This window comes from Rhineura floridana, chromosome 3, assembly GCF_030035675.1.
Source record: "Rhineura floridana isolate rRhiFlo1 chromosome 3, rRhiFlo1.hap2, whole genome shotgun sequence".
NCBI lineage: Eukaryota > Metazoa > Chordata > Lepidosauria > Squamata > Rhineuridae > Rhineura > Rhineura floridana.
The window spans coordinates 230,429,093-230,447,095 of NC_084482.1; the positions used below are offsets into that span (position 1 = coordinate 230,429,093).

An 18,003-nucleotide genomic window follows, 5' to 3' on the forward strand; every position below is an offset into this window, starting at 1 on the left:
ATTAGAATTCTCTCTGTGTGTGTCTCTTTTCACAACCTGTTACCAAGCAACTACTGCTAAACTAACTCCGTACAAGGCCTCAAGCTTTGACAGGTAAACTCTGATATCAACAGAGCTCCCAGAAATATGTTTTCATAAATAGGAATCATAATATATTCACAGGATTTCTCCACAGCATTTTATCTCCTTTCCTTTCCTTTCCATCAGGACACATGTGGGGGGTCAAGGCTGAGGGAGAACCATCTGAAGTATCACTGGGAAAAGCTGAGGAGCAGATGCAGGAGCAGAAACTGAGGAGTCAAGATGGAGCAAAGAGACAAGAGGAGCGACAGACGCACACAGGGGACAAACCTCATTCATGCTTGGAGTGTGGAAAGAGCTTCAGTGACAATAGCAACTTTATGTCGCATCAAAGAATTCACACATGGGAAGAACCTCATACATGCTTGGAGTGTGGAAAGAGCTTCAGTCAGAGTGGCCAACTTACTTCGCATCAAAGATGTCACACCGGGGATAAACCTTATAAATGCTTGGAGTGTGGCAAGAGCTTCAGGTGGAGTAGCACCCTTACTTCGCATCAAAGAACCCACACAGGGGACAAACCTTATAAATGTGTGGAGTGTGGAAAGAGCTTCAGTCGGAGTGACCACCTTACTTCGCATCACAGAACTCACACAGGGGACAAACCTTATAAATGCTTGGAGTGTGGAAAAAGCTTCAGTCAGAGTGGCCAACTTACTTCGCATCAAAGATGTCACACTGGCGACAAACCTTATAAATGCTTGGAGTGTGGCAAGAGCTTCAGTCGGAGTGACCAACTTACTTCGCATCAAAGATGTCACACTGGCGACAAACCTTATAAATGCTTGGAGTGTGGAAAGGGCTTCAGTCGGAGTTACCACCTTACAGTGCATCAAAGAACTCACACAGGTGACAAACCTCATAAATGCTTGGAGTGTGGAAAGACCTTCAGTCAGAGTAGCCACCTTACTTGTCATCAAAGAACTCACATCGGCGATAAACCTTATAAATGCTTGGAGTGTGGAAAGGGCTTCAGTAACAATAGGAATGTTACTTTGCATCAAAGAATTCACACAGGGGACAAACCTTATAAATGCTTGGAGTGTGGCAAGAGCTTCAATTACAGTAGCACCCTTACTTCTCATCAAAAATGTCACACCGGGGACAAACCTTATAAATGCTTGGAGTGTGGAAAGAGCTTCAGGTGGAGTAGCAGCCTTACTTCACATCAAAGAACTCACAGAGGGAACAAACCTCATAAATGCTTGGAGTGTGGAAAGAGCTTCAGGTGGAGTAGCAACCTTATGGTGCATCAAAGAACTCACACAGGTGACAAACCTTATAAATGCTTGGAGTGTGGAAAGAACTTCAGTTACAGTAGCACCCTTACTTCTCATCAAAAATGTCACACAGGGGACAAACCTTATAAATGCTTGGAGTGTGGAAAGAACTTCAGTCAGAGTAGCCACCTTACTTCTCATCAAAGAACTCACACTGGTGACAAACCTCATAAATGCTTGGAGTGTGGAAAGACCTTCAGTCAGAGTGGCCAACTTACTTCGCATCAAAGATGTCACACCGGGGATAAACCTTATAAATGCTTGGAGTGTGGAAAGAGCTTCAGGTGGAGTAGCAACCTTACTTTGCATCAAAGAACTCACACAGGGGACAAACCTTATAAATGCTTGGAGTGTGGAAAGAACTTTAGTCAGAGTAGCCACCTTACTTCTCATCAAAGAACTCACACAGGTGACAAACCTCATAAATGCTTGGAGTGTGGAAAGACCTTCAGTCAGAGTAGCCACCTTACTTCTCATCAAAGAACTCACACTGGCGACAAACCTTATAAATGCTTGGAGTGTGGAAAGAGCTTCAGTAACAATAGGAGTGTTACTTTGCATCAAAGAATTCACACAGGGGACAAACCTTATAAATGCTTGGAGTGTGGAAAGAGCTTCAGTGACAGTAGCACCCTTACTTCACATCAAAGAACTCACAGAGGGAACAAACCTTATAAATGCTTGGAGTTGTCATGGCCCCGTCAGAGGACTCCTCAGATGAGGACGACTTGGGAGTAACAGCAGCAGACCCAGAAGCAGCAGACCCAGAAGGAGACACGGAGGAGACTCCTGAGAATCCAGCTCCTTCTCCCCCTCAGCTGCAGAGCACCCCAGATACAGCAAAGGCCCTGCAGCCAGACGCAGACAGTGAACAGGATTCTCCTCCCTCACCTGCAGAACGTAGACAGCAGAAGGTCAGGCAGAAGAGAGGCAGGCCTGTCCCCTTAAGGCCAAAACGCTGAGGGCTCACACCTGCTGTCAAACCTGCTTCTTATGAGGCACACCTTCACTTCGGCTTGTTGCTGACTGCAGCGTCAGGCGTGGCTTCGTGTATTCCTAGTTTCCTTGCAACCTCTTTTGGACTGACCCCTTGGCACTTGATCCCGGACCTCTACTGACCTCGCTTCTGGACTCCTGACTCGGCAAGTACGCTTCGGACAGGCCTGGCCCTTATCAGCTTCCCTCCTCCTAGACCTGGCAGATTTACGGCCAGACTGCCGGCTAAGGGCTTTGCTTACCTGCCAACCACCCAGGAATTTCCAGCCCCCACCAGCACTGCTGACGCAGTGTAGAGCTGACAGGAGTGTGGAAAAAGCTTCAGTCAAAGTAGCCATCTTATGGTGCATCAAAGAACTCACACAGGACAAACCTTATCAGTGCTTGGAGTGTGGAAAGAGCTTCTTTTAGAATAGCAATCTTACTTCGCATCACGAAACTCACACTGGGGACAAACCTTATCAATGCTTCGAGTGTGGAAAAAGCTTCAGATGGAGTAGCGCCCTTACGGTACATCAAAGAAGTCACACAGGGGACAAACCTTATCAATGCTTCGAGTGTGTAAAAAGCTTCAGATGGAGTAACGCCCTTACTTCGCATCAAAGAATTCACACAGGGGACAAACCTCAGTGAGCGATGTGCCCTTACTTTGCATCACAGAACTCATACAGGGGACACACGTTATCAATGTTTGGAGTGTGGAAAGAGCTTTTGTCAGAGTGGCCAGCTTGCTTCGCATCACAAAACTCACACCGGGGACAAACAATTCTAACACAGGCTGGGAAAGGTCTCAACCTGAAAGGCTTGTTGAAAGAGGAAAGTCTTCAAAAGGCATCAAAAAGATAGCAGAGATGGCGCCTGTCTAATATTTAAGCGGAGGGAATTCCACAGGGTAGGTGCCGCTACACTAAACGTCCATTTCCTATATTGTGCAGAACAAACCACCTCGGCCTCCATTGCGTCTGCTGGGAGCCGTCCAGCGGAACTGTTTCGAGTGGTTAGGGGGCTTTTAAGTTCCAGCCCCCGTGAGGGTAATTCTGACCACTCAGCAGACCGCTGTCAAGAATTTGCACGGCACTTTGCGGACAAAGTCGCTCAGATTCGCTGTGACTTGGACGCTAAAATGGATACAGTCTCTGAGGATGTAACTTCGGCGTCTGTTTGTCCAATTAAAATGGATTCTTTTCAACTTGTTTTGCCTGAGGATGTGGACAAGATCCTTGGTGTGTACTGGACCCTTGCCCTTCCTGGCTCATTAGAAGTACCAGAGGGGGACTGGTCGATTGGGTCAGGGGAGTAGTTAATGCCTCTCTACAACAAGGCAGAATTCCATCATGCTTAAAGGAGGCAGTTATAAGACCACTGCTGAAAAAGCCCTCCCTGGATCCCTCTTTACTAGGTAACTACCGGCCAGTCTCCAATATTCCATTTTTAAGCAAGATAATAGAGCGTGTGGTGGTCGCCCAACTCCAGAGATTCCTGGATGATACGGATTATCTGGATCCATTTCAATCTGGTTTCAGGCCTGGCTATGGGACAGAGACGGCTTTGGTCGCCTTGGTGGATGACCTACGCTGAGAACTGGACAGGGGGAGTGTGTCTCTGCTGGTTCTTCTGGACCTCTCAGCGGCTTTCGATACGATCGATCATGGTATCCTTCTGGGCCGCCTTGCCGAGATGGGACTTGGGGGCACAGTGTTACAGTGACTCCAGTCCTTCCTGGAGGACCGAACCCAGAAGTGGTACTGGGGGACTCCTGCTCGACCCCCTGGTCATTGACCTATGGGGTGCCCGCAGGGTTCCGTTTTGTCCCCCATGTTATTTAACATCTATATGACACCGCTGGGAAAGGTTGTCCGGGGTTTGGGGGTTCGGTGCCATCAGTATGCTGATGACACTCAACTCTATTTCTCTCTTCCACCTGAAGCCAAGGAAGCCGTACAGACCCTAAACCAGTGTCTGGCATCAGTGATGGACTGGATGAGGGCAAACAAGTTGAGATTAAATCCTGACAAAACAGAGGTACTCCTGGTCAGTCGGAGGGCAGATCAGGGAATAGGGATTCAACCGGTGCTGGATGGGGTCTCACTCCCCCTGAAGTCTCAGGTTCGCAGTTTGGGTGTACTCCTGGACTCAGCTTTGAATTTGGAGGCCCAGATTGCTGCTGTATCCAGGAGCGCATTTGCCTAATTAAAACTGGTGCGCCAGCTGCACCCGTTCCTGGAGCTACCTGATCTGACTAGGGTGATGCATGCCTTGGTTACATCCCACTTAGAATACTTTAATGCGCTCTACATGGGGCTGCCTTTGAAGACTGTTCGGAAACTTAAATTGGTACAAAGAGCTGCGGCCAGAGTGCTAACCGGGGCTGGTTACAGGGACCATACAACTCCCCTGTTACTGTTGGCGTGTGCGTGTATAGATCATACAAGGATGGAATCCAAGAGTCGCATAGAACAGGAATAAGCCAGGCCAGGCAAGTTTCTTGTAAGAGTCTTTACTAGGCAAAGACATTAGACACAGTTCTCTTCACAGACAGCTTTTCCCCCACACTGAGCTTTTCCAAGCATCCCACCTTATCAGGCTTCCCAGCCAGCTACTGACCTTGGCAAACCTGGCGCTCTGTTCTCACAGCTTAACCCTTCTGCTTCAGGTTTCACTCTGTTTGCTAAAAAACCCTGTCTGTGAGTCTCACAGCCTGCTTCACTGACCAACAGTTACAACAGCTCCACTGGCTGCCAATTTGTTTCCGGTCACAATTCAAAGTGCTGGTTTTGACCTACAAAGCCCTATACGGCTCAGGTCCAGACTATTTGACAGATCGTATCTCCCTACATGAACCTGTCTGGGATTTGAGATCTTCAGGTGAGGCCCTTCTTGTGTTCCCCACACCTTCGCAAGCACATATGACGCAGACACAAGATAGGGCCTTTTCGGTGGCCGCTCCTAGGCTGTGGAACTCCCTTCCGAGTGAGGTGCGATCAGCTCCTTCCTTGCTGTCTTTCCGGTGACCAGTAAAGACTGTTTTATTTCAACGGGCATTTGGGATAGAGAACAACCAGGATTAAGTGTCATAGGTTTGGTGATTACATTATATGATTTTATTATTTTAAATTGTCCACTGTTTTTAACCTATATTTTATGGTTTTAATTTTTCTCATAGTTTAATTCTTTTTTAATAATATACTCTGTATGTTTTAATGGTGTTGTTTTTAGTTGTAAGCCGCTCTGAGTCCTATTGGAAAAAGGGCGGGGTAGAAATAAAGTTTATTATTATTTATTATTTATTTATTTATTTATTTATTTATTTAAAACATTTCTATGCCGCTCTATCTTCCTGAAAAGCTCAGAGCGGCGGACAACTGTATAATAAAAGAACATAGACCGAGAATACCTTATAAAAGCAAGACATACACCATAGATACAAACTTATAAGATAAGATTAAAATAGTAAAAACTGTATACAATACAATAAACACATAATTACTCCATAATCTCTTGTGGTCAAGAGATTTCCTATTCCTCAGTCCAGGTTAAATGCAAGACGGAAAAGGAACGTCTTGACCTGGCGACGGAATGCCGGAAGCGAGGAGGCTGACCGGACCTCTATTGGCAGGGAATTCCAGAGTGTAGGGGCGATAACAGAGAACGCCCTATCTCTGGTTCCTGAAAGATGAACTTGTGAGGTTGAAGGTATCCTAAGGAGCGAATTATCGGAGGACCTGAGAGAATGGGGGGGTTCATAAGAAGACAACCGATCGGACAGATAGACAGGGCCCAAGCCGTGAAGGGCTTTAAAGGACAACACCAGCACCTTGAATTGAGTCTGGAAGCAAATTGGCAACCAGTGGAGCTGTTGCAACAGGGGGGTTGTATGGGCACGAATGTCAGCCCCTGTCAGCATTCTTACTGCTGCACGTTGAACCAATTTAAGCTTCCGAACTGTCTTCAAAGGCAGCCCCACGTAGAGTGCGTTGCAGTAGTCAAGCCGGGATGTAACTAGGGCATGAGTTACCTTCGTCAGATCAGACATCTCTAAAAACAGGCGCAGCTGGCGAACCAGTCTTAACTGGGCAAAAGCGCTCCTGGACACAGCAGAAACCTGAGCTTCCAGGTTCAAAGCCGAGTCCAGAAGCACACCCAAGCTGCGGATTTGAGTCTTCAGGGGGAGTGTAACCCCATCTAACACAGGTACATTCCACGTTTCTAGTTTGGCCCCACGACTGACGAAGAGCATTTCTGTCTTGTCTGGATTTAATTCATCATCATCATCTGCAGGAGACCTTCACCTGCAGAGGGCAGTGACCGACTGGGTATATCAGGGGTAAGATGGTCTTTCAGGTATCCTGGTCCCAAGCTGCATAAGGCTTTGTACAGCAAAACGAGAACCTTGAACTTGGCCCCATAGCAAATGGGCAGCCAGTGCAGTTCTTTCAGCAGCGGGGTGACATGTTGGCGATGCCCTGCCCCAGTGAGCAATCACACGGCCACATTTTGCACCAGCTGCAGCTTCCGGACCAACCTCAAGGGCAGCCCCACATAGAGCACATTACAGTAATCTAGCCTAGAGGTCACCAGTGTGTGGACAACAGTGGTCAGGCTATCCCGGTCCAGAAACGGCAGCAGGTGTCTCACCAGCCAAAGCTGGTAAAAGGCACTCCTAGCCAGAGAGGTCACCTGGTCCTCTAGTGACAAAAATGGATCCAGGAACACCCCCAGACTATGGACCTGCTCTTTCAGAGGGAGTACAACCCCATCCAAAGCAGACAACTGACCAATTATCAAAAGTCAGGAACCACCAACCCACAGTGCTTCCGTCTTACTAGGATTCAGACTCAGTTTATTGGCCCTCATCCAGCCCACCACCGAGTCCAGGCAGCGGTCCAGGGCTTGCACGGCCTCTCCCAATCCAGTTGTTACAGAGAAATAGAGCTGGGTATCATCAGCATACTGCTAACACCTCACCCCAAATCTCCTGATGACCTCTCCCAAAGGCTTCATATAGATGTCAAACAGCATGGGGGACAAGATGGTACCCTGCGAAACCCCACAGCACAGCTGCCAGGGGGCCGAAAGACAGTCACCCAACGCTATCCTCTGAGAGCGACCTTGGAGATAGGATCGGAACCACTCTAAAACAGTTCCTCCAATACCCATCTCACCAAGTCGGCCCAGAAGGATACCATGGTCAATGGTATCAAAAGCCGCTGAGAGATCAAGTAAGAATAACAGGGTCGCACTCCCCCTGTCCTTCTCCCAATAAAGGTAATCCATCAGAGCGACCAAGGCCGATTCAGTCCCATAACCAGGCCTGAACCCAGACTGGGATGGGTCAAGATAATCTGTTTCATCCAAGAGTACTTGCAGTTGCTACGCCACAACCCTCTCAATCACCTTCCCTAAGAAGGGGGTATTTGCAACCGGTTGGTAGTAGTTATGAAACAATGGGTCCAGGGTGGGCTTTTTCAGGAGTGGTTGGATCACTGCCTCTTTCAAGGTGCCCAGAACCACTCCCTCCCGCAATAATGCATTGACCACACCCTGGATCCACTCGGTCAAACCCCTCAGCAAGCTTTAATGAGCCAAGAAGGGCGAGGGTCAAGAGGACTCATTGCTGGCCGCATCATCACAAGCACCTTGTCTATGTCATCAGGTCGCATCAACTGAAACCGTTCCCAAGAAGTTGCAGCAGATGTTGCACTGGACACTCATTGGGGACTACAGTAGATGTAGATGGGACATCAACAGAGGTGAGAAGCGTTACCTTCAAATTGCCTTGCAAACAATTCACCGTGGGCCTCCGAAGGGTCTAAAATTCCATTTCCTGGAGTTGATATCAACAGACTCCTGACAATACAGAAAAGCTCCACCGGACAGCTACTTGACGATGCGATGGAGGCACAGAAGTGGGCCTTCTTTGCTGCCCGCACTGCCACACAGTAGCGATCAGCCCGATCAGCCTCACAGCAAGTCTTTCACCACTTGTGCTCTAGCCATTGTCTAGCCTGTTTCATTGCCCTTAGCTCACTGGTGTACCAAGGTGCAAACCGGGCTCCACAATGGTGGAGTGGGCACTCGGAGGCAACCGTGTCAAGGGCCCGATGCACCTCACTGTTCCACAGTGTGACAAGGGCTTCAATAGGATCACCTGCTCTATCTACTGGGAACTTCCCCAGGGCATTCAGGAATCCAGTGGATTCCATTAGACTCCAGGGGCAGACCATCTTAATCTATCCACCACCCCTACAGGGAAGGATCGGAGCCATAAGTCTAAACTTCACCAGGAAGTGATCTGACCATGACAATGGGGTGACATCCCCCCCCATCTCCAGACCACCCCTTCCTCCACCTGGAGCAAAAAATAAGTAGAGGGTGTGTCCTGCCCTATGTGTCAGGCCAGTAACAACTTGAGACAACCCATGGTTGTCATGGAGGCCATGAAGTCCCGAGCTGGAACACTAGAGGCAGCCTCAGCATGGACGTTGAAATCACCCAGGACTATCGTTCTGGGCTGCTCCAACACCACAGCTGAGATGACCTCCACCAGCTCAGTCAGAGAAGCTGCCGGGCAGCAGGGTGGATGGTACACCAGCAGCAACCCTAGTTTACTATCTCCTCAGCCCAACACTAGGTGCAGGCCCTCACAGCCAGCTCCAAGACAGTGTCGTGCCCAGGATGGGAGGCAATAGTCGAACTCGTGGGTGTGATTAATTTTTTCTTTATTAAGGAAATTTCAACATTGGATTTACTGAGCTTCATGCAAACCTCTAATCTAACTCACTAGATTCCCTAACTATCTAATCCTGCAGCGTTGAAAGAAAGTGCTGTTTCCTCACTTCCCCCTAGCCTAGATGCTTTGATGAGTTCTAGGGACTCCTTAACCAACTGTAATGATTATAAAGTATCGGCGTCTTTGCCCACTGTATCCCCACTTTTAATTGAGTACCCTAAACGAATAGAGCCAGCTGGTCAGCCTCTGATACTCCAAGGGCCCCATGTTGAAGAATTAGTGACTAAATTCCCTAGTTTCTCTGACATGGCTCAACAAGACATCATTAATGACCTGCATAATCTCCTTAGGCTGTTGCAGAATACCAGGTTGTCACAGAGTACAAAAAATTCTGACCATCATTCAGTAGCCGAAATTGCCTGTAGCTCCTCAGAAAAAATCGCTATGGCGGATTTGGCACTTTCTGTTTCTCTTGGGGACCAACCTCATATAAACCCTCTTAGATATAGATCTTTATCAGAATCTGATGCCGCTCGCTTTTGAGTTTCATCACAACTAGATTTGACCTCCTTCTGTATGTCTCCCTCCCCGGAGAATCGGGGTGGATGTTTACCGAGGGTCTTTGATAGAAACCCCATTCCCACAATAGCGGGTAGAGGGAAGTATAATCAGTTAACACCATATGACCGCCCCAAGGAAGGCAGAGCATATCGCCACTTACTAACCCCTGCACAATTAGCTCAAAAGGAGAGACAGACTTCTTTCCCAAATAATTTTTTCGGATCCCAGATTCTGCTTCTTAATGCAAAATCTGTAAATAGGAAATCTGTGATTATTCAAGATCTTATTTTGGATGAACAAGCTGATTTATTATGCATTACCGAAACCTGGTTAGAGGAGGCTGGCAGAGTGAACTTGATTAGTCTCTGCCCGCCTGGCTTTTTGGCCTTACATCAACCCAGGCTTGAGGATCCTGGAGGTGGAGTAGCAATAATATACAGAGAGACTATCTCTCTGACTACAGTGCCGTTTCCATCTCTCTCTGGGTTTGAAGCCCTTAGTCTAAAATCTGGCAGCCAGGATGGTTTGGCAATTTTATTGATCTATCGCTCCCCATGTTGCTCTATGACCGCCTTGCAGGAGCTATCGAAGTTGATTTTGGAACTAATGTTGGTGTCCCCTAACCTGTTAGTATTGGGAGATTTCAACATTCATGTCAATTCCTCTTTATATGGTGTGGCCTGTGATTTTATGAAGACTATGACCACTTTGGGATTATCTCAATTAATTAAGGAACCCACACATAGAGCTGGTCATACTCTTGATCTTGTTTTTTATACTGGCCCTGATGAAGAGGACTTGGCACTTAGTGATTTATCTATTCGCCCATTACTTTGGACAGATCACTATTTGATTAAATTTAAAATACCACCATTACATACTCCTTTTAGAGGAAAGAATCCTTTAAAAATGATTCCCCTAAAAAGGTTATTAAATCCAATTGTTTTCTTATCTACTGCTGAAAAAATTTTTGTTCCTCGAACTAGTGACTCCATTGTTGATTTAGTAGATTCTTGGAATAATACAATGTCCAGGACTATAGATGCTATTGCCCCTTTACGTCCACTTACTCACTCTCGATCTAAGGTGGCCCCATGGTTTTCTAAGGAATTGGCAGATATGAAACGGACTTACAGGGGCTTAGAGCGTCGTTGGCTGAAGACACGGAGCCTTTTTGACCAACTTCAGGCTAAGAACTTTTTGAAGCATTATATGACATCTAGATTTACGGCACAAAGAGCCTTTTTCTCGGCTGCCATTTCGTCTGCCGACAGCCGACCAAAAAAACTCTTCCGGGTGGTTAAGGACTTGCTTAATCAAGACCAACATAAGCCGAATTTCGATCATTCTGCCTCCCGTTGTCAAGAACTAGCCACATATTTTAGTACTAAAGTTGCCCAGATTCGTTCTGATCTTGATACTAATAATGTTGTAATCGATGCTATGCCCTCTACTACAGTTACTATCTGCTGTTCCACTTTAGACTCATTTCAGCTCATCCATCCCGCTGATATAGATAATCTTTTGGAAGGGATGAGACCCACCACGTGTTCACTAGACCCATGTCCCTCCTGGATTATAAAACAGTCCAGAAAGGGACTCGCAGACCGGATCAGTGAGGTGATCAATGCTTCCCTCCAGCAAGGCCACCTTCCAGGCAGCCTAAAGGAAGCAATTGTTATTCCCTTATTTAAAAAGCCTTCTTTGAACCCTTCCAGTTTAGATAGTTTCCGTCCCGTGTCCAACTTACCTTTTTTAAGTAAAATTATTGAGAAAGTGGTGGCCTCTCAGCTCCAGAGTTTCCTGGAGCTGACAGATTACTACGACTCATCTCAATCTGGTTTTAGGCCGGGTCATGGAACTGAGACCGTATTGGTGGCCTTAGTGGATGACCTCCGGAGAGAGTTAGACAAGGGGAAAGTTTCTTTGTTAGTCATTCTTGATCTTTTAGCAGCGTTTGACACGATCGACCATGACTGAGGACTGGAAAGTGGCAAATGTAATGCCAATCTTCAAAAAGGGATCCAGAGGGGATCCCAGAAATTACAGGCCAGTTAGCTTAACTTCTGTCCCTGGAAAACTGGTAGAAAGTATGATTAAAGCTAGATTAACTAAGCACATAGAAGAACAAGCCTTGCTGAAGCAGAGCCAGCATGGCTTCTGCAAGGGAAAGTCCTGTCTCAGTAACCTATTAGAATTCTTTGAGAGTGTCAACAAGCATATAGATAGAGGTGATCCAGTGGACATAGTGTACTTAGACTTTCAAAAAGCGTTTGACAAGGTACCTCACCAAAGGCTTCTGAGGAAGCTTAGCAGTCATGGAATCAGAGGAGAGGTCCTCTTGTGGATAAAGAATTGGTTAAGAAGCAGAAAGCAGAGAGTAGGAATAAACGGACAGTTCTCCCAATGGAGGGCTGTAGAAAGTGGAGTCCCTCAAGGATCGGTATTGGGACCTGTACTTTTCAACTTGTTCATTAATGACCTAGAATTAGGAGTGAGCAGTGAAGTGGCCAAGTTTGCTGATGACACTAAATTGTTCAGGGTTGTTAAAACAAAAAGGGATTGTGAAGAGCTCCAAAAAGACCTCTCCAAACTGAGTGAATGGGCAGAAAAATGGCAAATGCAATTCAATATAAACAAGTGTAAAATTATGCATATTGGAGCAAAAGATCTTAATTTCACATATACGCTCATGGGGTCTGAACTGGCGGTGACCGATCAGGAGAGAGACCTCGGGGTTGTAGTGGACAGCACGATGAAAATGTCGACCCAGTGTGCGGCAGCTGTGAAAAAGGCAAATTCCATGCTAGCGATAATTAGGAAAGGTACTGAAAATAAAACAGCCGATATCATAATGCCGCTGTATAAATCTATGGTGCGGCCGCATTTGGAATACTGTGTACAGTTCTGGTCGCCTCATCTCAAAAAGGATATTATAGAGTTGGAAAAGGTTCAGAAGAGGGCAACCAGAATGATCAAGGGGATGGAGCGACTCCCTTACGAGGAAAGGTTGCAGCATTTGGGGCTTTTTAGTTTAGAGAAAAGGCGGGTCAGAGGAGACATGATAGAAGTGTGTAAAATTATGCATGGCATTGAGAAAGTGGATAGAGAAAAGTTCTTCTCCCTCTCTCATAATACTAGAACTCGTGGACATTCAAAGAAGCTGAATGTTGGAAGATTCAGGACAGACAAAAGGAAGTACTTCTTTACTCAGCGCATAGTTAAACTATGGAATTTGCTCCCACAAGATGCAGTAATGGCCGCCAACTTGGATGGCTTTAAAAGAAGATTAGACAAATTCATGGAGGACAGGGCTATCAATGGCTACTAGCCGTGATGGCTGTGCTCTGCCACCCTAGTCAGAGGCAGCATGCTTCTGAAAACCAGTTGCCGGAAGCCTCAGGAGGGGAGAGTGTTCTTGCACTCGGGTCCTGCTTGCGGGCTTCCCCCAGGCACCTGGTTGGCCACTGTGAGAACAGGATGCTGGACTAGATGGGCCACTGGCCTGATCCAGCAGGCTCTTCTTATGTTCTTATGTTCTTATGACATTCTCTTGGGCTGCCTCTCCGAGATGGGCTTATGAGGCACTGTTTTTCCGTGGCTCTGCTCTTTCTTGGAGGGCAGATCACAGAGAGTACTGTTTGGGGATTTTAGCTCTGATCCCTGGCCGTTGTCATGCGGAGTACCACAGGGCTCTGTGCTTTCACCGATGCTGTTTAACATTTACATGAAACCACTGGGAGAGATCATCCGGAGGTTTGGAATTCGGTTTCACCAATATGCTGATGACACCCAGCTTTATTTTTCCTTCCCTCCGGATATGAAAGATGCCATCCTTCCTTTAAATAATTGTCTAACAGCAGTTAAGACCTGGATGACACAGAATAAGCTGAAATTGAACCCAGATAAAACAGAGGTGCTGGTGGTTGGGCACCGAACCAAATTGGAAATAGGGAATGTACCGTTATTAGACAGAGTTTTACTCCCTTTAAAGACCCAGGTTTGTAGTTTGGGTGTCCTTCTGGATTCGGCCTTGACTTTGGAGGCCCATGTCTTAGCAACTTCCAGAAGTGCCTTTGCCCGCCTAAAATTGGTTCGCCAATTGCGCCCTTTTCTGGAACTCTCTGACCTAACCACGGTTACCCATTCCTTGGTTACGTCTAAGTTAGACTACTGTAACTCGCTTTATACTGGACTTCCCCTTAAAATACTTCGTCAACTGAAATTAGTCCAAAGAGCGGCTGCCAGGATGTTAATAGGAGCAGGTTGGCGAGTTCACACTACTCCGCTCCTAAAACAACTACACTGGCTTCCAATTTCTTATCGAGTTCAGTTTAAAATCCTGGTTTTAACGTTTAGAGCTTTATCTGGTTCAGGCCCTAGTTATCTTTCAAATCGTATTTCATTTTATGAGCCTGCTCGTTCTTTAAGATCTTCATTAGACCCCGGCCTTAATATTCCTTCTTTTTCCCAAATTCATCGGACTGGTATTAGGAATAGATCGTTTTCGGTGGTAGCACCAACTCTTTGGAATTCTCTTCCGCAGGAAATTCGTTCTTCCCCCTCTTTAATTAGTTTTCGTCTCCAAGTTAAGACCTTTTTATTTCGGTTAGCTTTTGAATTGTAATGTGAGAGATGATTTATATTTTTTATATATTGTATATTGTATAATGTGTTTGCACTATGTTATTGTTTTGGCCGCTTAGAATTCTTTGGAACTGAAGCGGGATATAAACTTTTTAAATAAATAAATAAAATAAATAAGTTGACACAGCAAAGTTTTCCCGCCTCCCCATCACTTATGAAGGAGGGAGGCGGGCACGCAGCCTCGCACTTCTTCGGAGAGATCCCCCTCCCTCCGCCTTTTTCTGCTCCTCTCTCCTCTGCCGTCTTCGAGCTCGGGGAGAGGGGGGATCCTTGGGTCCCTCTCCTTCCAAAGTACTGACGTCTCTATCCCGTGCGGGGGGGCCGGGGGAGTGGAAACTGGACACCCGCTTCTTTCCGGGGCTGCTGGGCTGAGGAGGAGTTACGTATCCTCCGACTCCTCCTCCATCTCCCCTCCCCGTGGCTCGAAGGGAGGCGTGAGAACTGGTAGGGATGAGTCCGCAGCCGTTGGAATCCCAAGGTCTCTTACTGTAGACATCTCTCTCTCGCCCCCCTCCTCTTCGCTCCCCAGCTGCAGCTCCTGGAATTCCAAATCCCCCTCCCCACTCTCTCCAACATCGTCTTCAGGATCCCGATCCAAAGTCTCGACAGACAGAGTGGTTTCCTGGTGACAGAGATGGAAGTTCTGGAGACCACCGCAACTCCTCCCCCCTGTCCCTGTAGCCTGTGCTGGTGTTGCACCGAGTATCCAGGTGGGCAAACCTGGGTCAGATCAACTCCTCCCAGCTCACCCACCCAGGTCTCAGTAATGCACACCAAATTGGCACCTTCATCCACAATCAAATCATGGATGAAAGTGGTCTTATTGTGTAACAGGCCAGTGGGCACAGCAGATGAGCAACGCGGAACCCATTCATGAGAGGAGTGGCAGCAAGGAACAAGGTGCAGATAGCCTTGCCCTTGTCTTTTGCCGTAATTCACCACATCCCCATGGCTATATTACCCTCTACCCATGATCACTGAAATTGGGGTGGCATCACCCATGTTCCTCCGTACTAAGACTCCTCCGAAACAGCTGATGTGGACCCAACACAAGCACAATATGTTGCTATTTCATCAATGACTCTAGTTGTTGGAAAAAAGAGGATGCATGTTTTCAGCCTGCTATGTTTAAACCACTTTATTTAAGGCAAGGTGTTCACGATCAATTAAAAACATAGAGCACACCCAGAATTTTGCTAGGATATATTTCACCTCCCACTGTTTTATCTTGTGCAAATTGAGACACTTCTGAGGTCCGCTGGAGACTATTCTGCAGAAGTCAGTGCCATTATTCCACCATTATGTTTGGAGTTTCCTTAGTGTAAATTTGGCAAAGTATTGCTGTACTTCACATATTCATAGAAATAGAAGCAAAAGAAAATGATTTCCTATAGAAAATTTCACTAAAATTGCAAAGTAAATCAGACATATTTAAAGTGACCATGTGAACTACATCAACTGTCTTCATAATGTTGCTTCCTCCCTGCTAAAACAAGATCAGCACAGGACATATCTTCTTTCTATTATTTGGGCTGATTGCAGGTGTTGCCACCACTCACCATATGCTCAGAGGCACATGCTACCAAATTCTTCCAAGCTACACAGGAAGTGGACTGGACTGTGAAAGACCAACCCAAATTGTGTTTGCATTTTGACAAATTTGTAGGGCAGTGGAAGGAGGCGATTGGAGGGAGGGGGCAAAGGAAAGGGGAGGGGAGGTTTGATCATATGCATGTTTTTTGAGTTCAATGGTGTTTACTCCTGTGCAATGATGCTTAAGATAGGTAAAACTGACCATGGGGAGGAGGTGGGGGAGGGGGAGGGGAGGGGGAGATTGGGTGGGGGGGCTCTGGGCAGAAGGGAAGCCCCTTTCCTTTCCAAAATGAAAACATTGTGATCATTATTATTTCTTTCCAGTTTCCCCCACCTTTTTATTCTACAGCAGGCACATGTAGCCTCCCACCCAAATTTAAACCAAAGCTGTCCCTGGCCACATCCACACCAGGCCTTTATTTCACTTTGGACAGTTATGGCTTCTCCGAAAGAATCCTGGGAAGTGTAGTTAGTGAAGGGTGCTGAGAGTTGCTAGGAGACGCCTGTTCCCCTCACAGATCTAAAATCAGAGCAGCTGACTGTTAAACCAGTCTGGCCACTGGAGCTCTCTCAGAATAGGAGTCTCCTCTCAGCCCCCTTCACAAACTACACTTCCCAGGATTCTCTGGGGGAAGCCAGGACTGTCTCAAGTGAAAGCAAAATCTGGTGTGGGTGTGCCCCCAGATTAGCCAAGCTCAGCAGCTGTGAGTCTGCCTTTTAGAACGTTGACAGTTGATTCTTACTGAGCATGTCCGACGTTATGATTGGGTACAAGCCAAAATTTCTTAAATTAATTAAAAATCATCTAGGCATTTTTTTAACCTTTAAACTGCAGAAGATGAAGGTCAGAGTATGGGGCAAGGTCAGTATTAGGATTACAGGTACTCTGTGAACATGGCTGATTTTTAATGAATTTCAAAAGATTACAAGAACTCTCAGAGAAAAAAAGTCCAAAAGGGCTCTGGGTGTTTTTTTTTTTTTTAATCTCTTTTTAGACTTTGAACTCTCGATTCTCTCTGACTGTTTTGTGTATCGCCATGAAAAGTTACAGGGTTGTTAAGCAAGCCTTTCTGAATTTGGGACTAAAGGTTTTAAGGTTTTGTTTGGAAATGAGCTTATGGGGAGCATCAGAAAGGCATGGGGGTTGTTTTCAATTTAAAATTGGGGAATGTGAAAAATCCACGTTGGCTATAGTATACAACCACTCTTGTGGCTGTATAATTAGTGACATTCTGATGTGTTCTGTGACATGCTGATCCATCATGTGCAGATGAGATGAAATCCCTGGCAACCTTGGCACTACACATGTGGGAGGTGCCCTCTGGCTCAGGAGAGAGAGAGCAGAGACAAAGGTGTCTCCTCTCTCTCAGACAATTGAAGGAGGGAAGAGAGGAAAGGGCAGAAGGAGGAGGGGCAGGTAAGCTTCCCTAAAGACGTAACAGCCTAGCGATGGAAGGAAGTCAGTCAGAGCATCTCAGGTAAAGGTAATCCAGCCTCTCCATCTGGAGGACCCCAACTCTATCGCCCTTCTGGAGCATAAGCAAAAGAACAAAACAGGAGTTGTTCTCGCCCCGCTTAAAAAAAATGGGAGTGGATGCAGAGTATGGAGATATTGTGGGGGAAATGACTGAAGAGAGGTCTGCATCTATAATCCGTTTGTGTCTTGTCCTGGCTGTGGAGGAAGGAGCACTCGCTCTGTGTGTGTGTGTGTGTGTGAGAGAGAGAGACCATATGAATTTTTCCTACAGGTAACACAAATCCTGATCCAAGTAAAGAGCATTTCCTATTGCCAGTTGCCCCACCCACTCTGAGATCTGGTCTCTCCCCCCCCACCCTCCCTCATCTCACCACTTTGGAGGCAAGGGCTACTGGTCCTCCTCGTGACGCTGTGTCTGCCTTCCTCCCCATTCCAGAATCCTGGCCAAGAAAAATCTCCTACCTGGGAGACCAGGGTTCGAATCCCCACACAGCCATGAAGCCCACTGGGTGACCTTGGGCCAGTCACTGCCTCTCAGCCTCAGAGGGAGGCGATGGGAAGCCCCCTCTGAACACTGCTTGCCATGAAAACCCTCTTCATGGCGTAGCCATGAGTGGGGATTGACTGGCAGGCCATTC

At 46.8% G+C, this 18,003-nt stretch overlaps 2 protein-coding genes across 2 annotated transcripts in view; both read left to right on the forward strand.

Moving 5' to 3' along the window:
- The window catches only part of LOC133381916 (uncharacterized), a 28,905-nt gene extending 13,426 nt beyond the window's left edge, over positions 1-15,479 (forward strand). Inside the window, exon 6 of the mRNA XM_061621496.1 lies at positions 14,825-15,479. Within this exon, the coding sequence (XP_061477480.1) occupies positions 14,825-14,976 (152 nt within the window). The 3' untranslated portion in view covers positions 14,977-15,479. The remainder of the gene's footprint in view (positions 1-14,824) is intronic.
- Positions 135-4,102, forward strand: LOC133381904 (zinc finger protein 160-like). Its single transcript, XM_061621480.1, has one exon. It carries the CDS (start codon positions 213-215, stop codon positions 2,097-2,099), a length of 1,887 nt encoding a protein of 628 aa, XP_061477464.1. The 5' UTR covers positions 135-212; the 3' UTR covers positions 2,100-4,102.
- Positions 15,480-18,003: the final 2,524 nt, after the last annotated feature.

Excerpts from the sequence above, each read along its gene's own strand:
- LOC133381904 (XM_061621480.1), top strand. The coding sequence starts at position 213 with ATGTGGGGGGTCAAGGCTGAGGGAGAACCATCTGAAGTATCACTGGGA.